General features: G+C 37.8%; 2 protein-coding genes across 4 annotated transcripts in view; one reads left to right on the plus strand and one right to left on the minus strand.

Annotated features, from left to right (window-relative positions):
• LOC109098036 (peptidyl-glycine alpha-amidating monooxygenase B-like) overlaps nucleotides 1-3,846 on the plus strand; it is a 38,513-nt gene extending 34,667 nt beyond the window's left edge. The window contains exons 21-26 of the mRNA XM_042732120.1: nucleotides 175-293; nucleotides 597-696; nucleotides 1,033-1,086; nucleotides 2,536-2,811; nucleotides 2,908-2,970; nucleotides 3,050-3,846. Of these exons, the coding sequence (XP_042588054.1) occupies nucleotides 175-293; nucleotides 597-696; nucleotides 1,033-1,086; nucleotides 2,536-2,811; nucleotides 2,908-2,970; nucleotides 3,050-3,228 (791 nt within the window). The 3' untranslated portion in view covers nucleotides 3,229-3,846. The remainder of the gene's footprint in view (nucleotides 1-174; nucleotides 294-596; nucleotides 697-1,032; nucleotides 1,087-2,535; nucleotides 2,812-2,907; nucleotides 2,971-3,049) is intronic.
• A 5,443-nt stretch (nucleotides 3,847-9,289) lies between these two features.
• The window catches only part of il6st (interleukin 6 cytokine family signal transduce), a 57,105-nt gene continuing 42,053 nt past the window's right edge, over nucleotides 9,290-24,341 (minus strand). Inside the window, exons 2-16 of one of the 3 annotated variants that reach the window (XM_042732123.1) lie at nucleotides 20,810-20,884; nucleotides 20,412-20,717; nucleotides 19,749-19,887; nucleotides 19,447-19,613; nucleotides 19,192-19,346; nucleotides 17,984-18,143; nucleotides 17,371-17,447; nucleotides 17,016-17,232; nucleotides 15,819-16,025; nucleotides 13,344-13,469; nucleotides 13,118-13,267; nucleotides 12,904-13,044; nucleotides 12,693-12,789; nucleotides 11,766-11,847; nucleotides 9,290-10,113 (exon numbers count right to left, since the gene is read on the minus strand). In XM_042732123.1, the coding sequence (XP_042588057.1) occupies nucleotides 9,574-10,113; nucleotides 11,766-11,847; nucleotides 12,693-12,789; nucleotides 12,904-13,044; nucleotides 13,118-13,267; nucleotides 13,344-13,469; nucleotides 15,819-16,025; nucleotides 17,016-17,232; nucleotides 17,371-17,447; nucleotides 17,984-18,143; nucleotides 19,192-19,346; nucleotides 19,447-19,613; nucleotides 19,749-19,887; nucleotides 20,412-20,717; nucleotides 20,810-20,864 (2,619 nt within the window). In that variant the 5' untranslated portion in view covers nucleotides 20,865-20,884 and the 3' untranslated portion in view covers nucleotides 9,290-9,573. Of the gene's footprint in view, nucleotides 10,114-11,765; nucleotides 11,848-12,692; nucleotides 12,790-12,903; nucleotides 13,045-13,117; nucleotides 13,268-13,343; nucleotides 13,470-15,818; nucleotides 16,026-17,015; nucleotides 17,233-17,370; nucleotides 17,448-17,983; nucleotides 18,144-19,185; nucleotides 19,347-19,446; nucleotides 19,614-19,748; nucleotides 19,888-20,411; nucleotides 20,718-20,809; nucleotides 20,885-24,341 lie in introns of all 3 variants that reach the window. The other 2 variants (XM_042732121.1, XM_042732122.1) reach the window with 2 other exon arrangements.

The raw sequence follows: 24,341 nt of genomic DNA on the forward strand, positions 1-24,341 counted from the left end.
GCGTGAAGAGAGCAGGATACATCTCTCTACAGAGCACATCACTGCTGATTTAATGTCAGATTCATTTGAAGAAAATATAACATCTAATTAACCTTTGATGTATAATGTGAATACAGTACGTTCAAAAACACACTAATGCTTTGTTGTTTGTATGTTGTTAATGTGTGGTCTCAGGTGGTCTCATCTATGCGGTGAATGGAGTGCCTCCAGATGGGCAGGTCGCCCCCCTTCAAGGCTTTGTTATCAATTATTCAACCAAAGAGATCCTGGATTCCTTCAGTCCAGACACACAGGTGCTGGTTACAGCACATATTTACACACTCCTGCTGAACACAGCACAGCATTCACTCCAAACACACAAGAGTACTTACAAAGCACAGTTATTGATCACATGAAAAGCTGCTAGTGTGAATATGAATGCATTTATTCATTTACGTAGTAGATGCTTTTAGCCACAATCATTTACCAAATTAGCAACATCCTGAATGGTGACCAGGACCAAAACACGTCTTGTTATGAGTCTGTTTATCCCGTTCTTCTTCTTGTACAGATGTTGATCTGATGTCTGAAGTCTTTTGCCTCTGTTTCTCCTTCAGGAATTTAAATTACCACACGACGTTGTTGTTACAGCAGACGGGAGCGTCTTTGTAGGAGACGCAGCATCAGATTCTGTAATGAAGTTTGTTCAGTCTTCAAGTAAGTTATGTTTGTATAAATATACTAATGCATTTCAAATAATCACTATTTTGCCACACATCACAAGAAATCCATAAAACATTTAATCGTACTCAATGTTAGTGATCACAGTAGTTACATTATAGGAAATAACTGACAAACCAGAGAATGTTTACCAAAAAAATCCAACTTTCAAGTCTTAATGGAAAACATGAAATAATGAGTTCACTTTACATTTTATGCTGTGCTCCAGTTCTTATTCCACCAAACAAGTTATCGCAAGTTATATGCAGTTGTATCCTATGATTTTGTCTAACAACAAAAATGGAAGCTAAAGATTGTTTCTTCTCATTTCAGAGGCAGAACATCGCTCGGTTAAAAAAGGAGGAATCGAGGTCCAAGAAATTGAAGGTAAATAGTTTGGATCGTCTTAATTTTTCACACTTCATTGGGCCAGTCACAAGTGGACAGTGGTGCGTGTCCCAATATTTCTACCAGAACTAGTGATCCCAATGAATCATTTGTAATCAATAATTTTTATTAGTCTGAACTGGCCAAACAAATCACTTGAGAACTGTTGTGATTCAGACTGGATTAGTTTAGACGAATCGTGGAGCTGTTTCTCAGTCAGGAATACAGTATTAGGATACTTGAGAACAAACAAGAGTGCTGTATAAAATGAAAACGCTGCTTTTTTTTTAGTGGTAGCTGTGAGAAACTTCAACTAGTGCTGTGTCATTTGGTGCAGGTGGAGATCTGGAAACAAGATCAATGTTTAAGCCAACATCCATCATATTCAGAGCATATTCTGTGTGAAAATCAGTTTTAGTGAATCAATTGTCAATTGCTTTTCACGTGCATGACGATCTGATTTAAATGCTCCTTTTTAATGCTGCCTTTCTTTTAAGACTTATAAACACAGTCTGATTGTGATTGTTGGGAAATTCTTTAAAGAAATAAAGTGAACCTTACGGTCTCTTGAAACAAGTAGTTAATGCGGTATGTACCCTATCATGGATGGTTGAAGGATTTGTTTGACGTCAGAGACTTTGTGATGCTTTTATTGCAACAATTGAAATAATTATCTTAGAAAGTCCTTCTGTGATAGACCAAACTTTCAAAAGCAGCCAATTTTCTGACAGTTAAAGGATTAGTCCACCCCAAAATGAATATTTTGTCATTAATCACTTACGCCAATGTTGTTCCAAACCTGTAAAAGCTTTGTTCGTCTTCGGAACACAATTTAAGATATTTTGGATGAAAACCGGGAGGCCTGTGACTGTCCCATAGACTGCCAAATAAATAACAGTGTCAAGGTCAAGGAAAGGTATGAAAGAATACTCCATCTGCCATCAGACGTGCAATCTGGTTTATATGAAGCAACGGGAACAGTTTTTGTAAGTGAAGAAAACAAAAATAACAACTTTTTTCAATAATTCCTTTGTCAACCGTCTCCTCTGTGTCTCTCCATATCACCGTATGCTGTGTATGCTCTTCTGTATCATCCGCACCACAAGGATGCGCTGTTTCTACGTGTATTTAGCTTTGATTTGAAATAAAACAGTGCATCCTTGTGTACAGAAGAGCACACACAGCATACGGTGATACAGAGAGAGACAAAGTGGAAAGGAAAAGTGTCCCCGACAGATTGCACATCTGATGGCAGATGGAGTATTCTGACGACGACTTTCATACCTTTTCTGGACCTTGACACTGTTACTTATTTGGCAGTCTATGGGACAGTCACAGGCCTCCCGGTTTTCATCCAGAATATCTTAAATTGTGTTCTGAAGACGAACGAAGCTTTTATGGGTAAGTAATATTTGTTTCTCATCTAATTCCCCCTTTCTTATCTTTCAGAAACAGAAACGTTTGTGCAGGCCAATCTGAAGCCGTTAACCAAGTTTCCAGCTCAGCATCCAGTAGCTGCAGTGCAGAAGACGCAGGAGCCGTCACAGAAGCAGCATCAGCAGCCGCTAGCAGCTCCTGAGGAGAAGCAGACAACCAAGACTGCAGCCAATCAGAGCGCTCAGGGCGTGCCGACCGCCATCATCACCACTCTACTGCTCGTCCCACTGGTGCTCGTCATCGCCATCGGTGTCTGTATCCGCTGGAGGAGGGGCCGGATGTACAGTGGTAACTGTGGAATATGCTTTTTTTCCCATCACACTCTTGTTAACTCCACATGTTGTTGTATGTGGGATTGTTTTTGATCGATTTCTACTTGTTTAGACGATTGTCAGGTGAAGTTGGAGCCTTCAGGATCAGCAGGAGGAATCCTGGGTAAAATCAGAGGTAAGAGAGAGATCCCAGTAGTATTACTCTAGTGTATACCCAGCATGAGGTGCTAAGACTGTCTCTTTCTCACACACAGGCAAAGCTGCAGGAAGCCTGAACCTGGGGAATTTCTTTGCCTCCCACAAAGGCTACACCCGGCACGGCTTCGACAGGCTCAGCACCGAGGGAAGCGACCTGGAGAAAGACGACGAGGACGGCACCGACTCCGAGAACGAGGAGTACTCCGCTCCGCCGGCCCCCATGTCCTCGTCCTAAAGAGCCCGCACCTTCTGCTAGCGCAGGCGGGGTCTACTTTAATCACCTCTGTGTTTGTTTGTATCGGCTGCTGAAACATTTTATCTGGTGTGAAATTGTTCTCCCTGAGACTTACGACTGCCACTTTAATTGATGCTTTTAAGAGACCACGTGGAGATTCAGAGCACTGGTCAGTTTGAGGATAAAGACATTTGATTATTATTTTTAACAGGAGGGTAAAGGTAGATTATTTATTTAGTTTTAATGATGAACAGCTAGTCGATCTCTTCCAATAATTTATAGCAGTGCAATTAATATATAATTGATCCAGGCATTTTGTGTCCTAACATTTCTGTATGTCTGTGCCTTCATGTATTTCGCCTTCTGCAGCACCTATATATTACTACAGATGTGCCACATATTTAAGAGCTGCTACTGTCACCTGTGATTTGAGTTGTTTTTTTGCATCTGATTAAAAAAAAGAAAAAAAAAACAATTACAAATTTAAGGCTGTATTTACTATATTTTCAAAGCTAATGTGAGATGTGTCGGATATTTGTTGTGATACTGAGGTTTTATTGCAAGAAAACTATTTTCAGTAACGATGTTATTTGTGTAATAAAGTGTCTGCAAAGCATCCGCTCTTTCTACCGGCTGTGTGAAGTATCTTCATGCGTATTGAGAGAAAGTTCACACTACACTTCACTGCTTGTCAGGGGAACTTTATTGTGGTTAGGGGGAAGAGGGTTTAAAATGTGTCATCATGGAAATAAAGTACACAGGCCTATATTTTGTTTAATTGAAGGCGGTGTCATATTAGTGCACTGTGAACTCAGATTCAGACTTTTTCTAGCCTATAGGTTACAAATCGTGAAGATGAATGAAATTAGTAGAATTAAGAAATAATGACTTCATGATTTAATAAATCACTGCAGTACACTACTAAAATAAACATGACCGTTTTAACCTTTCACATCAACATAAAAATTAGTTTTTTACCATGCAAATCTATAAATTAATGTGTCCACAAATGACCCACTCAAAACATATAATTTCACAAAAATAAAAATAGATCTGTGAACTGCACTGTCCAGATACAAAATATAAATTAAAACAACCATTTCAATGAATGTGTTGAGATTGAGTGAAATCTAGGGTCGAGATAAATGACCCTGACTTTAGCTGAGGGGTTCATGTTTTATATATGAACTTTTAAGTTTGTAATGTTGTCGTGTTCCTGAGGCCTGTTAGCGCGAGTATTATGTATTTACTATTTCTGGCCTGTCTCAACACTCATGGTTGTGGTCTGTGTGCTTAACCACTCTTCTGCCTACACAGTTCCTGTCCTGAAGCCCACGTGCTCAAGGGGACGTTAAGACCGTAAATGCCTGTCCAAATACTCACACTTGTGGCGCTGGCTACTTGAGAGTGTTTGCACGCGACAGGAAGTAAGCATGCATGACTTAAAAACACCTAAGCACAGCCTTAACGCGCACTAAATCCACACTTCGGAGCAGTATTCGAGGCTAAGCGTCTCCCATCATGCATCATGTTCTGGAAAAAAAAAATTAAAATGTTCTTAGAAGATGTTACAGAAACCTTTCCAGTGTGAGTTAAATATTCATAATTAAATATTACATATAATTTGGTAGTATGTTGCACATTTTACTAGTGCAAAGATGGAAATATGTAGCCTATTTGCAACTGCTCTTTATCACTTTATAAGAAGCCTCATAATTACTAAATTGTGTTGTCCGTTATAGACACTACTGAACATTTAGAGACATTTAGAAGTTTATTTTAAATGCAAAGTGTTGAAAATCAAAATCAAGCTCTTTAAATAAAGCTCTTGCATTTGTACAAAACTATAAGTGTGTCCCATCGGCTAAGGAGAATTTCTACACACTTGTGGTCATCACACTCACTTGAACACTTGGCCCAAATACAGGAAATACGTCATATTAGTAGACAAGTGGTTTAGTGCAAAGAGCACAAGTGTGAGTATTTGGACTAGCTGTAAGCGTGTAGAACTTTTCATTAACCAATAGGACACACTTAAAGGGATACTCCACCCCAAAATGAAAATTTGGTCATTAATCACTTGCCCCCATGTCGTTCCAAACCCAAAGCTTCGTTCGTCTTCGGAACACAATTAAAAGGGGTCCTATTATGCTCTTTTACAAGGTCTTGATTTTGTTTTGGGGCTGTTTTAGAACAGGTTCTCATACGAGGTTGTTCGAAACACATTATTTTTCACATATTTTTACACATATTATAACACCTCTCTCCCAGCAGCTCAACCAGGTCTCGTCACATTCGTCGATATTTGTGATATGACAAATCCGGAAAATATGCGTTGTAGTCCAAACGAGTCGTTCGTTGTAGTTTTTAAAAAAGTGATTTCTGTTAAAAATGTCTCCTTTTGAAGTGGACTTTGAGCTTTGTAACTTTGCAGATCTTTTTATGCTCAAACAGCAACATTACAGACTAACTAAAGTTGAAAAAGTGAAAAAGCATAATAGCACCCCTTTAAGATATTTTGGATGAAAACCGGGAGGCTTGTGACTGTCCCATTAACTGCCAAATAAATAACAGTGTCAAGGTCAGCCGCGCTACACAGATGCGCTGTTTTAACGTGTGTAAACATACGTAGAAAACGTATCCTCGTGTTCCGGCTGACACAGAAGAGTAAAATCACGGTTGAACCCCTGATGACACATGGATTATTTTAACGATGTCCTTACTACCCTTGGGAGATATCATCAGGAAACACGGTGTTAGCTTTCACTGTTATGCTGATGATACTCAGCTCTATATTTCTTTGCGAAACATACCAATTTGAAAACGGAATGCATAGTTGATATAAAAAACTGGATGACGAGTAATTTCTTACTGCTAAATTCTGAAAAAAACAGAGGTGTTAATTATAGGACCTTAAAGCTCTGCATGTAATGACCTAGAACGCTGTCTAAGACTTGATGGCTGCTCTGTCAATTCTTCGTCATCAGTTAGGAACCTAGGTGTGCTATTTGATAGCAACCTTTGCTTAGAAAGCCACGTTTCTAGCGTTTGTAAAACTGCATTTTTCCATCTCAAAAATATATCTAAATTATGACTTATGCTCTCAATGTCAAATGCAGAAGTGTTTATCCATGCGTTTATGACCTCAAGTTTAGACTATTGTAATGCTCTATTGGGTGGTTGTTCTGCACGCTTAGTAAACAAACTCCAGTTAGTCCAAAATGCAGCAGCTAGAGTTCTTACTAGAACCAGGAAGTATGATCATATTAGCCCAGTTCTGTCAACACTGCACTGGCTCCCTATTAAACATCGTATAGATTTTAAAATCTTGCTCATTACTTATAAAGCCCTGAATGGTTTTAGCACCTCAGTATTTGAACAAGTTCTTGTTACATTATAGTCCTCCATGTCCACTCCATTCTCAAAACTCTGGCAATTTGATAATATCTAGAATATCAAAGTCAACTGCGGGCGGCAGATCCTTCTCATATTTAGCGCCCAAACTCTGGAATAACCTACCTAACATTGTTCGGGAGGCAGACACACTCTTGCAGTTTAAATCTAGATTAAAGACCCATCTCTTTAACCTGGTTTACACATAAGACACTAAAACATTTCTAATATTCAAATCTGTTAAAGGATTTTTAGGCTGCATTAATTAGGTAAACCGGGAACACTTCCCATCACACCTGATGTACTTGCTACATCGTCAGAAGAACGGCATCTACGCTAATATTAGTCTGTTTCTCTCTTATTCCGAGGTCACCGTAGCCACGAGATCCAGTCTGTATCCAGATCAGAGGGTCACTGCAGTCACCCGGATCCAGCCTGTTTCCAGATCAGAGGGTCACTGCAGTCACCCAGCAGTACGTATCCAGCCCAGATGGTGGATCAGCACCTAGAAAGGACCTCTACAGCCCTGAAAGACAGCGGAGACCAGGACTAGAGCCCCAGAGACAGATCCCCTGTAAAGACCTTGTCTCAGACGACCACCAGGACAAGACCACAGGACACAGATTATTCTTCTGCACAATCTGACTTTGCTGCAGCCTGGAATTGAACTGCTGGTTTCGTCTGGTCCAGAGGAGCAACTGGCCCCCCGACTGAGCCTGGTTTCTCCCAAGGTTTTTTCTCCATTCTGTCACTGATGGAGTTTTGGTTCCTTGCCGCTGTGCCGCCTCTGGCTTGCTTAGTTTGGGGGACACTTCATTTACAGCTCATGATATCATTGACTTGATTGCAAATTATTGCACAGATACTATTTAAACTGAACTGAGCTGCATGATGACATCACTGAATTCAATGATGAACTACCTTTTAACTGTCATTTTGCATTATTGACACACTGTTTTCCTAATTAATGTTGTTCAGTTGCTTTGACACAATCTGTTTTGTATAAAGCGCTATATAAATAAAGGTGACTTGACTTGACTACGTTTCTGAGCCTTGATCATGTAAGGACCCTTGATGTCTATGGAGGGTCAGAGAGCTCTCAGATTTAATAAAAAATATCTTAATTAGTGTTCCAAAGATGAACGAAGGTCTTACGGGTTTGGAACGAGATGAGGGTGAGTTAATAATGACTGATTTTTCATTTTTGGGTGAACTAACCCTTTAATGGAGGCTCAACCCTCCATTGTGGTACTACTGAGAGAGAGAAAAACAGAAATGGAGAAGATGGGGAGGCGGAGGGATGCCTGAAGAATTAATGCTGGGACGGCGCAACAAAGCTGCTTATATAGGCTCGTAAGGACTGAATGACTAGGCTCCCTCCCGAACCTACGTTTGGAAATTCATTTATGATGATATTTGCAGTTTCTGTGGTTTAAATGTAGCCCTACTATAATGTGACAAAAAGTCAACATTTATTTTAAAACAACAAAAGAAAAACAGAAAATCAGTCACTGCACTTGACTGAGTAACTTTTGTAGCTTTAATAAGAATTAGTGTAGTAACAGTAGTAACTTACAGTAATATGTAAGAAGTCTATTAAGTCTATTATACACATACGTTGAGCCTCATAATCATGCATATTAGTTTTACAGTTGTTTATTTTCTCATCACTTAGATCAGTGTTTCTCAAGCACACAAATTACAAAACAGCCACAGTCATGACTCATGAAGTGGGACTCACCAGTCAGAGAAGCCGCTGTTACCAATAAACAGAACCCATAGACTGAAGGTATAAACAAAGTCTGAAACAGCAGTAAAGCTTATAGACTGCAAAACATTTGAATAAAGTCTTTATTTGATCTAGTATCAGTAATACACACCTAAATGATGCAATGATATAAACAAAAATCACACAGAGATACATGAATACATGACATAAGGCATTCAATGAAAAATTTGCATTTCATAACTGTCATTTCAATGTAGTGTTAGTTTTATCCTAAGAGAAAAAGATCACCAGGAACACGAAAGCAAGGTTAACTCAAGCTAGGGTCGACATTCTGTTGCATATTGTTAAAATATTCATATTCAAAATACCATAATCAGTAATATGTGTCAATACCATAATGCACCTTGGCACAAATTGTTCCTATTTTCTAAACAACGCTGTGTCTATACTGGAAGCGAGCGAAATCGAAGTGACACATTCACCAACCACAGACCAATCGGCTGTGAGCTGGAGGCAAGAAATCAGCAACAGGAACACTTCCAGTCAAAAGATTCTCAACAGTAAGATTTTCATGTGTTTTTTTTTTTTTTTTTTTTTTAAAGAATTCTCTTCTGCTCACCAAGCCTGCATTTATTTGATCGGAGTACAGCAAAAACAGTACAATTCTGAAATATTTGTACTATATAAATTAACTGCTTTCTATTTGAATATATTTTATAATGTAATTTATTGCTGTGATCTGTGAAAAAGCTCTGCAAAAAAAGTTACGATGCTAAAAATTCAGCTTTGAAATCACAGGAATAAATTACAAATTACAAAATATCTTTAAATAGAAAGCAGTTATTTTAAATAGTAAAAATATTTCACAACATTACTGCTTTTGCTGTACTTTGGATCAAATAAATGCATGCTTGGTGAGCAGAAGACATCTTCCTGTTCAAAAAGGTTTGACCGGCAGTGTAAAAGAGAGTGAAAATCCTCATTTTTACACAATGCTACAACGAAACATGCATGCGGTTCAGAACAACAGTCAGACAGAAGGAAGTGGCTGGAGTTACAAGCAGTCGCTCTCCCTCTGAAGGCACGTGGCAGTGTGAGCAGTCTAGTGTTACATACACATCTGGTGTAAGCTTGCAATCCTGTTAAAATGCCAAATGAAAACGTTGGTGACAGGCACATTCAGATACAGTAGCTTAGAGCTGTGTCCAAAGCGCCAGCGTCTTTTACTGAGGTCGGTAGCCGCTCTTCTGCGGCATGTAACACAAGGCGGAGGCGGGGGGCTCCTCGGCGATGGGAGACGCCTCCTCCTCCTGCACCGGACAGAAGGTCAGGGAGCCTCCGTCACACTCCGGAGCGAGGACACCGGGCTCCAGCTCTCGGCCGCGTCTGAAGTACGAGCTCCTGGATTGGCTCTCGTTGAGATGGTCCGGATGCTCCTCGCAGTCCAGCAGCGGCTGTGTGGACTCGGAGCGAGCGAACGCCGGAGGCTGGTGGCTGGGAGTCTGGCCCTTGTAGCCGCTGCCCAGCACTGTGGAGTACTGCACGGTGCTGGACGTGGTCTGGCCCGAGTCGCCCTCGTCGCTGTCCGACACGCTGTGCCGGGGCGAAGACATGCAGGACGAGCCTCCGATGCCGCTGCTGTGCTCCTCCGACAGATACTTGTCCTTCTTCAGCGGCAGCACACCTTTGTCTTCCTCACACAGGGACTTGCCGTCGAACACGTCCACCTCCACCACGCTGACGTCTTCTTTGGGCAGGTCAGCCTAGAGAGGGTCAGAAGCTGTTAGCTCTGTGTGCCAGACCGCAAGAACTAGGGCTGTCAAAATGGCTAAAAAACTAAATTAGAATTTTGTACTTAAATATGATCAATATTCAAATTATATTCCAAATCAAAAGTCATAATTTTAGTTAGGGGGGGAAAAAACTTTTGGCTTCTCTCCTGAGGCCACAAGAGGGCGCATCTAGCAAAATATTACTCATGCACATTTATACAAAGCAATAAAATAACACGACTATCTTTGAAAAAGTGCATAATGTTTAAAAGGGGTCATCAAGTGACCATTTCCCACAAGATGATTTGATTCTTTAGGGTCTTCACAAGAAGTCTGTAACAGGGTTTGGTTAAAATTTCTCAATGGTAGTGTAAAACAACACTCTGTTTACCGTCAAAAACATCTCTGTTCATAGCAAGCCGTATCCGTATAATGTCGCTTTAAATGTTAATGAGCTCTGCAGACCCCGCCCCTCTCTTCCGAGCTGCTCTCTGAGAGACGGTAAATATTAGCTTGCTAACAGCACATTGTTAGGAAAGGTGATTTGCAAAGATTCATTAAATACCCTTACACTCACTTCTTCTGTAGGTGAAGCTGGATCACGAATGATTTGCGCGAATATATGTATATATAACTCATTTATGTAGAGTTTGCAAATCGCGCATTCCCTTCTAAAACAAACGTAATCCACTGCATCTGAGAACGGCTTGATTTGAGAAAGGGGTTATGATTTAACGAGATAAAAAAAAAAAAAAACTCTTAATTTTTATCATTATAGGGTGGTTGTGTACACACACTGCTAACACACATTTATGTTTAAACAACATGTAAAAGTGCATGTCGCATCCGACAACCCCTTTAAATTAATGTTTATTAACCATATATAATTAATTAATTTGCTTAAACAATCAGAAACAAAACCACATCATGTATATGTGTATAGTTTAAAACATATGAAAGGAAAGAAATCAAATAGAATAGTTTTTTTTTTCATTTAAATGAGTTGGATGGGGATGGATGAAGAATGACTTGAATTATGTATATATGTTTTTTAAAAGTTGAACTTACATTAATTTCACATGGCTTTCTAAACATGCGCCTCTCTTGAGCGAGACACGAGTGTAACGGTGATAGATGTCCCTCTAGAAAATGCTATTAATATGTGTTGTGTGTGAATGGCTTGGTTTCAGTTTTGCCATAAACAACATCTTCTCCACATTGATGTTCTCTTTTTCTACAATTTTATGAACAACGTAGCAGCGCTGCATCCAGTGTGTTCAACTGGATAAGCTATGAAAAGAATAAAAATGCAACGACACTTACATCATCATCGCATCTCGTGCACCACTGATAAGGCAGTGTTGTGCTGACGTAAACATAAAATTTGAATGCAACGCTTTTACATTCTGATGTGCCTGACGCACACATAAATTTTGGATGTTTGGATTTTATATTGTAGTAATGTTGTTTCTGTGATTCTGCTCTGTAAGCGTATATGCATTCAGGGGACGTGGCTTTGGACAGCGACAGCAGGGAGGGTGGGACGTTTGCTTTTGGTGCTATCAGGCTAAAGTTAGCATTTTTCAAGATCTCCTACTGCACCATGTTTTGTAATCCACCCTTGATTTGGATTCCTTACTGACCTTTATGGGGAAATCAGGTGACCAGTGAGCAATGGAGCTGTCAGACGGGTCAGGAACCTGCGGCCACAACAGCTTCTTAATCCTGAAAACAGAGACCAGAAAATACTGACTGTAAACACCACACAGCACCATTCACTGCCGTTAGGTTATGTGATATATCTACTCTTCAAAATACATTACCAATAACTTCTGTTTCTGTATTAAATTAAGCAATGCAAAAATGATTTTAATGCACTTTTCATTTGTGGCAAGTTACTTAAAGAGCATGTGATTAGTTTCACAATCCTATATTTAGCTCCTTTTAAATTTCACTTCTATATTTTCTATATTTCAACAATCCTTACATATTTTGAACTGTGACCAGGAACTGTGAAGAAGTGACAAAAAGTAGCATTAAAAGTATAATAAAATCAGTGTGCAAGAGTCTTGCAATAAAATATACATCTACGGGATGAATAGCTTTCAGTCATATTTGAATATGTACATAATAAAATTTAGTGCATTGTGATCAGTTACATCTACAGAATAAATCAGTTATGCTTGGCTTTGCTTATATTGAAATCTGATGTGATGTTAGACTTGTTGTATTATAATATGAAGAGTGGGATTAGAATATTTGATTTGGAAACTAAATCAGTTATGCAGAGAAACTATCAACAAATTTTAAGACTAGCTTTATTGTGCATTTTGGTGCCTTTCTTCATTTTGAATGTCAAACAGCACCTGGTCATCATTCACTGTCATTCAAGAGAATAGAGCAGCATGGACATTCTGCTAAACAATTACGGAGAAGACTCGACAGATGTGTTCACTATGAACTGTTGTTTCACAGAACAAAATCTGCGTTGAAGTAGAAAGCTGAAGAAGTGACTTAAAGTTGAATTCTTGCTTTGTGTTTCGTTTTGAGTGGTGAAAGCACTGACTCACACTTCTCTTTTCCGAAGGCAGATCATTATGATAAAGACGGTCAGGAACAGGAAGCTGAGGCAAACCACCACTACAATCACCTCCACCTCTCCATCGCCTACAGACAAGAGAACATCAGCACAAGACACATCCTTCAGCAGCTTAAGCAGCCCAACATACGAGATGGCTTCTTGTTAAAATCACAATGCACCATCAAGCATTTAAGACTTACCGTACTTCATAGTTTTGAAAGTACAATCTGTGCCTTTGACAGATCCTGCTTCTGTTGACGCCATGACGTAAACCACGTAATCGGTTTCACTGGCCAGATCCGTCAGCACGTATGAATGGACATTAGGGCCCACCGTCTCAGCTGCCAAACACATTGGACACAGATCAGCTTGAGGAACCTCACACATCACACATGCATCACGTGTTGAACATACATTTCCATTGCTTAGTGTTCCCGATGGCATAGAATATGGTGTAGTGGATGATGAATCCCTGCTGACTGTCCAGAGGAATCTCCTCCCACGTCAGCTCGGCGCTGTTCTTCTTGGATTTTGTCACTGTGACAGTAGGACCCTCTTTGGGAGCTAGATAAACAACAACAACTGTTATACGAGTGTGCTTCAGTACGAGAGAAAACTGCATTAGACTTCAGATACATACGTCCTTGTTGAACGTAGGCTGGTCTGGTTACGGGACGTCCTGGTTGGAAGTGCCACACGTGTCCTGATTGATACTTGTATATTGGATACACTGATATGTTGTACCGCTTGAACTTCTCCAAACCAGCTGGGGAAAGAGGGAAAGACATCTGGTCACCTTCATTGCTCCCAAAAGGTTTTGTATCAACGTTTTGCAACAGCAGACATCCGTTTCACACTTTCACAGCTTCTATAGCAGACCTGTGACTCTGTACGGAAAGTAACGTGATATCTGTCTCAGCACATTGCTTTGGTAACAATTATAAATGATTTGAAAAATTACTTTTTGACACTGGACCAATAGGATTATATTCTGAAAGCATGTATATTTTTTAAATGTTACATTTAAATTTTTAGCATTGAGCCAAGAACGGACTGCAAAACTTGCAGTGCCTCCTTTCCTTTGCTTCTGATGTCAAGCCTGCAAAACGTTACATTAGCAATACTTAGCTGCTACAGATGTACTAATACATACTAAACAAGTTGTTTACTAAAGCAATAAGCCCCAAGAAGCCGTGGTTTACAGTCAATTTAAAACAGCTAAGCAGTTATAAATTCATTGTAAACCACAGCTTCACGGGGCTTGTTGCTTTTATGAATACATAGCAAGGTTTCACAGAGTAAACAAGTAAAGACAAAGTAAACAGAGCAAATAAAGTGTAATGATATTAATAAAAACAGTATTCTTCCACCAAACAATGTAGTTCCTCAGAAACAGGTGTGGTTCCAATAAAGTTGTTGCCGAGCAACACACAGAAGTAAAAATGTTTGTAGAGTAATTTACAACAGCTTCGAACGCGGCTCAGCCAATCAGAATCAAGGACCGGAACTATCGGGTTTATAATGACAGTGTTGGGTAAGTTACTCTAAAAAGTAATTAATTACTAGCTACTAATTACATCTTCAACAGTGTAATTAGATTAAAGCATGTATTACTATCTCTAAGATGTATTTAAAGCTTTCTAAATCCCATGTCAACCTCAACCAACTGAACAATACAAGGATAGACATAAAACTACTCTTAATTCTTTCAAATAAACAATGTAAAATTGAACTGACCAGAGAATTTAGACGGAGGTTTACATTCGAAACATACAGTACATTTTAACATTAGATGTTTAATCTACTAAGCTATTGTTTTTATATAGAATTGTTTTAAAGTCAATTATTACATCAGAAGTAACTGTAATTAAATGACGGAAAAATCTAAAGTGATCCCTTACGTTAAGTAATTAATTACTTAATAATGCATTACACCCAACACTGAGTATACTTTATAACTTCTACACACAAAATGTAATTTTCAAGACTGAATAAATGTTGTTTAAATACAATAGTCACTAACCAGCTACCAATAACGTTGTAACACGCTTGGCATATTTAGTATTTGTGACTTCATCCTGCAGATGTGCCACTCACAATCAGCAGATTAAAATCTAAATAACAGCACTGTCAATCGATAAAAAAAATTAATGAATTAATCGCACATTTTTTTCCTGAAATAAATCGCAATTAATCCCATCTAGCAGTAACGTTTTTAAATATACTTTACACTGCAATAATTTCACATTCAATCTTCAAAAAAACGTAGAAACAACATAAAGGCAGCTGAATAGAAAAATGGCGAGCACACTGATGCCAATACTATTGATGTCTCGAGGAAATTGTTCTTTTATTTCCTAATATTTAACTATTGACTACAGCCATTCAGCATTACAATATAACTGAGAGCTATCGATTTGAACATTTATGAGACTTTAAAAAGTACAACTTCTAATTTAAGTGAACTTTACCCATTATGATAAATGTCATGTTTAGTTACCCGTGCCCTTCAGCAAGTAGGAAATATACAGAAATTGAATAAAGTTATCAAACACTAAATTCTAAATGAAATTTAGAATCCTTAAAGCTACTAATGCTACTGAAAAGTTGCTCTTTTTTTCTCTGTTGTTCTTTGATGAACAGACATCACAGCAGCTGGTTATTAGGTTATTTGACTGCTATTACTTTAAGAGCTGCCGCTGCTGAACGTGACGTGGATCTGACACGCATGCTCGTACTTTCATTTGCGCTTTAATATGAAATGATTAATATCAGCGCATGAGAGCACAGAATAACGGCAGACAGGAGAGAAGGATTAGTTTTTACCGACATATGGCCTGACAACATCTCATCTGCTCAGCTCCCGTCTGATGCGCTTGTAAAAATCTCCCATTTGATGTGCTCGTTAAGACATTCTGTGTCTAAATTAATGCAATCATTAAGCAGTAATTGTGAGTGGGGTGGTCAACCCCAGCCCCGCCTCTGCATTAATTTTTTTTTACGCCGTTAAACTGGAAAAATTTATCACCTGCGCTAATTTTGACAGCACTAGTAAATAAACATGCACAGTTTCCATGTGGGCCAGCATATTAGTCAGAAAATAGAGAGCTGATACCATTTAGTGTGGTGACGGTGACATTTTTAGGGACTCTCTGCCAGCCGGCCGGCAGCTCTTTTTGATGCACAGACTGTGGGATTTTCACCCACTCCAGCAGGTACTCGGAGAGTTTTAAAGGGTGAGGAAGAGGCAGGACAGCAGTCCACTTCACCTGCAGCTTTTCATCACGCACCGACCAACTCATATCCTCCACGCCAGGAAGCTCTGCAAAATCACAAACGCTTCACACATTACACCTTCCACATGCCCCCACAAAGCAGTTTCAATTAAATATACACTAAACGTATATTTGAAAAGCAATTTATTTATACACTACCAGTCAAAAGATTTTGAACTGTAAGATTTTTACTGTTTCTTAAAGAAGTCTCTTCTGCTCACCAAGCCTGCATTTATTTGATCCAAAGTACAGCAAAAGCAGTAATGTTGTGAATTATTTTTACTATTTAAAATAACTGCTTTCTATTTGAATATATTTTAAAACGTAATTGATTCTTGTGATTAAAAAGCTGATTTTTCAGCATCATTACTCCAGTCTTCAGTGTCACATGATCCTTCAGAAATCATTCTGATATGATGATTTGCCGTTTAATAAACTTGTATTATTATTATTATTATATCCTAAAACTGGGCCCATCTGTAATCGTTGTATCCCTTTCTAATTTCAACTATTTTGTCATTTCATATTTGATCAGTTATATTATTTATTAGTGTATATCTTATATATTTCAAAGAGAACCTAACAGAGAACACGGCTGTCTTTGTACTTCCATCACAACAAATCCATTTATTCTCACACAAAGCTATCTGGTGAAGTGTTTTGTAAAGCGCTCAGTGGCTTTCATATCATATACAACATAATGTGCAAGTGGCAAATTTTATTCAAAGTAAAAAATTAATTTGAAGCCAACGGTAAATGGCTATTACTGATTCTTCAAGATATTAAATAAGATGATTTTGATTATTAATGTCATTGAAGATTATTTGATCACTTATTTTCAATATCAATATTATTTTTATTTTAAAAAGGAGCAAATCAGCAGTCATTTCGTTTGTTTAGATGATGCCACAAAGCCTGGTTCAAGCGCCAAAAGTGCTGCTGCATTTATAGCACATTCTTTATCAAAAAAGGGGCACAACTGATCAGAGGACAAAAGAGGGCTTTCAAACTCAAAACCACTGCAGTCCTTAACATACCTTTATCTGATCTGGGAATGGACAAAGTTGCTTTAGGAGACTCTCCAGCTGAATTATATGCAGTTATTTCAATACTGGCCATTTTTCCTGCTGGCAGCTCCATCGAATACATCTGGCTGAGATTATCTGCTATTATATTGTGGCTTTCAAACTTCTCGTTATTCTGGTTGATACTCAAGTTATAGAACCGTATTTTTCCATTAGCTTTTACAGGAGCCTGCAAGAGAATACAATATGAAAACAGTCACTATTTAACTTGTAAACAGCAACTGAATATTACACTACATATATTCACACCCTGTACAAATACTATTATTGTTATTTTAGCACCTGTGAGATGAAAAAAGTAATTTACCTTCCATATAAATGTGACATTTCTACTATTAGAAGTGGGCCGAATGATTCTCCAAAGATCTGGTGCGCTTGCTGGCTCTGAGAAAATAAGATGGCCTGATGAGTATAAATGCTGCAATTCGCAATGCTGGGAAGTAATTAAACAGTGATGCTACTAATTAACTATGTATTTCAGTAGCCTGACAGTAGGTCAGCTGCTTTTTTACGTCACTGTTTTTAATGTCATATTGTTTGCACACACTTTACAGTCAAGTAATTCGAGAGAATACTCAAACTATATACTCTCCCATATACTGTGTGGGAAAGTCTGATTTATTCAGTTCAACTGGTTAGTCCTAAATAATCTTTCTCATAAATAAATTCCAATTCATTTGTGAGTCTAGTAAAACCATATGTTCGTATTTAAAAGCTAAAATTCCTTAAAAGAACACATTACGTTGTAAAGATACACTAATTGTGTCACTAGTATAAGTGTTAGAGTAGCTAACTAGTTCTTTAAAAGGGTTGCTATAGTTTCAGAGTAGCGTCCCCAACACAGTATTTATTTTATAACCCAATTTTAGAATGCTGGCTTCCATCAAGGTTTCAGGGATTCTGAGTAATACTGGTCATACTGGCTTCTGTAGTGCGCTCTGTAACGCTGGGGCTCCAGTTACTCCAGTAACTGCTATTACTTTCTCCAATGCATCGCATCTGCACCACATATTGAGTGTACGGCTCCAGAGACTGCAGTCTGAACGACTCGATGTACCCTCTGGTGAAGCTCTCCGGCACCTAAAACAAACACGGATTCATGAGTGAAACTGTGTTATTTTTTTAGAAGTTATATGCAAGATGAAAATAATTCAAGCTTGTACTGCACTGTCTGAGATAAGAACCCGCTCCCACACCTGAAATATTTAACCCTGGGTAACAGAATCCGAGCTTATCTTGCTTTACACTGTTCACTAATTCATTCTGGGTCTTCATAAGCTGCTGTTTGTACATTCCTAACCCCTTATTTGCATATATATTACCTGTTTACATAACAACTCTAGCATTGCATCAAGTTCTAAAAAAAACGTCCTCTTCTTTACTTCAATCCACGTTTTCCGTCACTGTTTGACATCTTTCCTGTTTATACAATGTGCTGTTTTTTCTTGACTGTCCAAAGCAAGTGAAAATGAGGCACCTGATTGGTTGTCGGTTGTTAAGCATCTAGCTGTAGCATTCTAACACCGCAAACTTCACAAGTCTGGCACTGCAACACAACTAAAGTGCTGCTAACAGTGCAAGTGTGAAACCCAGCTGAGGTTAAGAGCGGGGTTTAAGACCCATTCACACCAAGGACGATCACTAATAAAGATATAGTTCTAAAAATCATTATCAACAGCTATTCGCCACAGCTATAACGATAAAGGCACCGAGAAACAATAACATTGGAATCACTTTTAGAATGATTTTTTTCCCAGCTGATGAACGATAAAAAACACTGACAGCCAATCATGTCAGACCCTTTATTTATAAAAAGGGTAGGTCTGATTTCTTATGTATCTAAGAAATGTATCTATTAAACTGGAAAAAGGAACATTTGAACTATTTAAAAATGTCATGATCGACACACTCCATATGGAATATTTAACATACAGTTTAAAATAAAAAACATTTTCTTAGAGACCTGGAATATTTTTTTTTTTTTGGGATTTTTTTTGGTTGATAGAGTGAATTTGGAATATTTAACGTTTTTTTTATTTTAAATTGTTGTTTTTTTCTTTTTATTTGAATATTTTTAATTTTTGTCCTGATCATTTTAAAATCTGAATTGCTCTTGGCTTACCCGTACCTCGATCCAAACATCAGATGTTGCTTTGCGGTATCTGATGGCATAAGAGAGTTTCAGAATGGTCCTGTCAATGGGATGCTTCCAGGTAACCATGAGAGATGTGGGGAATTTATCTTCAGTGAGGACTTGGACGTTCAGTGGTGGATTTGGTTTTACTACAAAACAAACACACAAAAAAATAAAAGCCAGTTGAAGTGATGCATTCATACAGAGTGTAAAATGCATCGTTTCCTAATTCACAACCCGAAATCATACCAAAATAGGAAGAATCGCTTTGAAGTTCTGACCGCTCTGACCCCAGAGCATTCTTCACTTCAACCCACACTTTTAAAACCATATGAATTGGAAAGGTTTCCAGATTGACGACGCAGAATCTGGCAAGATGCTTACAGTCAGCTTTATGTGTTAGAACTGTCCCAGGTCTAAAATAGAAAAGAAGAGGAAGTAAATGACACTCTAGTCTTTCACTTTGAGTCATTTGGAAAAAGACAAAAAAAATCAAAAATGTGTAAAAGCATATGCAGTGTTATCAGGACTTCTGTTACTTTAACACATACACGTTGGCATAAACGGTGTAAGTTGTGTCGATCTGCGGGTTTCGCGATCCTGGATCCCAACTACAGTTTAAGTTAGGGGAAATATCCTTGTCCTCTTGCACTGCAATGCATGACAGATTCTTTGGTTTCAGTGGAGGATCTGGAGAGCATGAACAGAAAAACAATGGATGCATGAAGTCCTTAAGTTCAAGTGTTTAGTAAATAATGCAAAAGGTTTCAAATAATGAGAAAATATTTCAGATTCCTATCAGACTGATTTCCCTCCTACAGGTTTATAAATCACTGCATAGAAGATTCTTAAAGGGTCAGCTCATCAAAAACTGAACGTCGTTATAATTAACCAAATGTTCTGAAGCCGTACTTAAAAAGAATATTTTAGTTATTAAATGCTTCGAAAAGGTTGGTGCGCCAGATTTGACATCAGAGAAGCAATGATGATTAACATTATTAAAGAAAAGTACTTCATTTGAATTTGAACTTGAGAATTCATAAACTTCAAAACTTGTTTTCAAAGTGTTTCGGAATACTTGGAACAAAGTACACTGGATATTCGGCAACATTTTGTGTTTTAGAACAGCAAATGTTCATCCTAAAACACAGCTGGAGTTATGAAGAATCCAAGTCTTTTAATTCTAATTCTGCTTTTGGTATGAAAACACTTACATCCCGCACGGAGAAAGATTCCATAGATAATCTTCGGTTTGTATGACAGGGACTCCTTGGGAGCTGTGCACTTCAACCAAGCGTTCATGTCACTGCTGATGTTTACAGTAACACTAACAGCCGTTTCATTTATTCTGTGGTAAGACTGCTTTGCAATGCTGCTGTTCCCCAAACGCCATTCAATGTCATCTGAGGTGTAAGCGCACCCTTCCACGAGGTGACATGTTGCGGTGAAGTTTTTTCCCACCTCAAGAACAATGCTACTGCTGGAGTCTGGAAGGATCTTCACACAGTTATTAGTGAAACCTGTGTGATAAAACACTGAACTGAGTATCACAACAAAACAACAACGATATAACCGTTAACTGGGAGGTAATAGAGTAAATGACATGGCTTACCTACTGCATAGTGCAATAACATCAAGAATACGAGTAAATGATGTGAAGAGCCCATTGTGACATCAAGGCAGGTCTCTGAGAAAAGACGGAAATCATAGATAGTATATAGATTGAAAATGTAAATGGTGCATATTAGTACATAAGAGTAGTAGGGTACTACTTCAAGTTGTTTCTACTGCCATAATGATAAGATGCACTATCAGATTTGTTTTTTTGTTCTGTGTACAAGAAATGGTTTTAGCAACACCAATGTTTCTTTAATAAATCATTTGGCATGTAAAACCAGAAGGCAGCATTTTAAATGTGTATGTATGTGCCAATCCTGCCAGCAATGAAGCACCTCTTTATGGACAGGAGTTTGGAATCCTATACAAGCCTAGCAGTTGATTTGTGTTGATAAAATCACAGAAATCAATAAGATATGACAAAAAAATTAAATAAACTTCAAGTCAGCACTCTCATGTCTAACCCTCACTCAGCAATTACTAACTTTAGCTCCTCATTTCCATCCAGGTCCAGCCTGTGGTTCTTCCTGCCATTATTCAAATTATTTAAATCATGTAAAATGATGAAGGATGTTATAATAATACTTCTTTAAATTACAACACAAGCATTTTTTTATGTTGAAAACTGTAAAAAAAAGTACTGGCTAAAAGGAATGATTATGCAACATTGACATAAAAGATATTTTGTTACCACATTAAAGATAAATTCCTAGTTTAAATCTAGTTTAAACACATTAAATAAACTCTTTGTATTCATTTTGGTTTCCGTTTTCAGAAAATGTCAGGTGTGAACATCAAAAAAAAGTAATAACATTATCTTTACACCTTGAATAGATGTGAATGTACAGATCTTAATCATTATTTTTAATACGTAGGCTAAGTTTTTTTTTTTAAGGGTGAGTTTTGGGGAGTCACAGCACAAAATTATAACCTTGCCTCGTTATTAAAAGGTCAGATGACCTGATATTTTAGATATTTGTATCATTTGATATTTTTTACTTTATTCCAACCAATATTATCAAAATTAATTTTAATTCAGAACTCTATTTACTAACAAGTGTGACTCTCATGTACTTATTGTACTTAACAACTGCTCCCTTCATACTACAGCTTACATACAGTATTTAAACCAATAATGTAATAAATAAACAAATAAATCTGTACTGAACCCCTTTTCTGATCTTTTCTACATCAAAAGTTTACTTACACCTTACAGAATCTGCAAAATGTTAATTATTTTACCAAAATAATCATACAAAATGCATGTTATTGTTTATTCAGTACTGACCTGAATAAGACATTTCACATAAAAATGATTAAATATAGGCCACAAGAGAAAATAATAACTGAATTTATAAAAATGACCCGTTGTTTTTTCTTCTGGAGCTTCAGTGAGTGTTTGAACCTTCTGTAATAGTTTCATGTGAGTCCCTCATTTGCCCTCAGCGTGAAAAGACGGATCTCAAAATCACACAGTCATTCTTGGAAAGGGTTCAAATATGCAGAAGATGCTGGAAAACCAAAGAATCTGCGTGACCTGAAGGATTTTTCTGAAGAACAGCAGGCAGTTAAACGGTTCAGGACAAACAAGGGACTCATGAACAACCAACACTAAACTAAAACACACAGCTGTGGATCATTCAGGTAACAACACAGTGTTAAGAATCAACCCTCCACATTGTGAGTAAATCTTCATTCTGGGCGACTAAATGATGCCTAATATGAGCCAATGGCTAATAAATTCTCAGATTTTACTCGCCAGTGAGTGAGTTGAAGTATAAGTTAGGCACATATATATTTTTACCCTGCCGAACACTGAGCGCTTCAGAGTTTCACTCTCCATCAAGCGATCTGTGCTGTTTTTCAGTTCATCTGAATGGATGTGCAGCGCACCTGTATTTGACGCACCGTAAACTCTAGTGTGAAGGCGCACCACTCGCAGTCGCTTTGTTTCACACACACGCAGAGAAAGAGAGAGATATGGATGGATGTGGAGCGCAGATGTATTTAGAGAGAGAGAGTGAGAGTGAATTGATGCGCTACATGTAAATGATATTCTTTGATGTATTTTCCTGTCAAAATAACGGCGTTCCTTTGGAATTCTTCAGCTTTTAAGAACTGCTGGGTTTTCCAGTTGTGGGCGGAGCTAATGCGCAAATGGCAATCTCATTGGCTGGCGCTCACCTATTATCGTCCCTGTTTTGATTTCAGCAAATTTGTTCGAGAGAACGCACAAAACCTGATTAATATTCATGAATCCAGCAGCTCATTAATCCTTAGTGCATTTTATGGTTCTTATTAGTAGAATTTGTATCATAATTATCTTATCAATATTTTTGTTAGTTTTTTTTCCCCATTTTTTTTTTTTTTTTACAGAAACACTGAATGACCAAAAAAGCAAAAGTTTGACTAATATGCAGTCAAACATGGTTATCAAATTTCTATTATTGAAAATTCTATTATTAAATAATACTTGATTATTATAATGCTTGACTGACTGATGTCCTTTCAGATATTAAAAAAAACTTGTGCCATTTTAAAAACATTATATATATATATATTTATATATATATATAAAAAACTTGTTATATATATATATATATATATATATATATATATATATATATATATATATATATATATATCAGTCTGGCGAGTAAACTAAAAAATTTACTAGCCAATGGGGATTAAATTGCCAAGGTGTTCGTAGAGGGTTGAGAATCAAGGGCATGTACACTTTTGATGAGTCATTTTTTATAAATTCAGTTATTATTTTCTCTTGTGGACTATATGCAAACATCTTTTATGTGGAATATCTTATTCAGGTCAGTACTGAATAAACAATAACATGCATTTAGTATGATCCCTGTTATTTTGGTAAAATAATTAACATTTTGCAGATTCTGAAAGAGGGTGTGAACTTTTGACTTCAACTGCACATATATACACAGTGCATTCAGAAAGTGAAATGCATCAGTGTGTGTGTGTGTGTGTGTGTGTGTGTGTGTTTCACTGGGATGGCATTATGCCTGGTTCCTTCCAGTCATGACTCTTGAAACTGAGGTTCATCAGACCAGAGTTTCTCACAGTCTGAGAGTCCTTTAAGAGCTTTTTTGCTAATTTCAAGTGTGTCTTTAAGTCTTTACTGAGGCTTTCTTCTGGCTACTCTGCCATTAAGTCCAGATTGGTGAAGTGTTGCAGATTTGGGAGAATCTTTCAGAAGAACAACCATCTCCACACGTGATCAGTGGAGCTTAAGCAGATGACCATCAGGCTTATCTCTCCTGATTGCACAGTTTGGGCTTTGACCTCATGGCTTGGGTTTCACTCTGATCTACATTTTCAGCTGTTAGGCCTTATATAGAGAGATGTGTGTCTTTTCAAATCATGTCTAATCAATTAAATCTGCCGCAGACGCTACTAAATTCAAGCACTGGGTCTAAATACATTTTTTCAATGTATGAATGTAATTAGGAATATTAATTAACTACATGTACTTACTATATGGTTTGGATTAGGATTAGGGT

Source organism: Cyprinus carpio, chromosome B10, assembly GCF_018340385.1.
Source record: "Cyprinus carpio isolate SPL01 chromosome B10, ASM1834038v1, whole genome shotgun sequence".
Classification (NCBI taxonomy): Eukaryota; Metazoa; Chordata; class Actinopteri; order Cypriniformes; family Cyprinidae; genus Cyprinus; species Cyprinus carpio.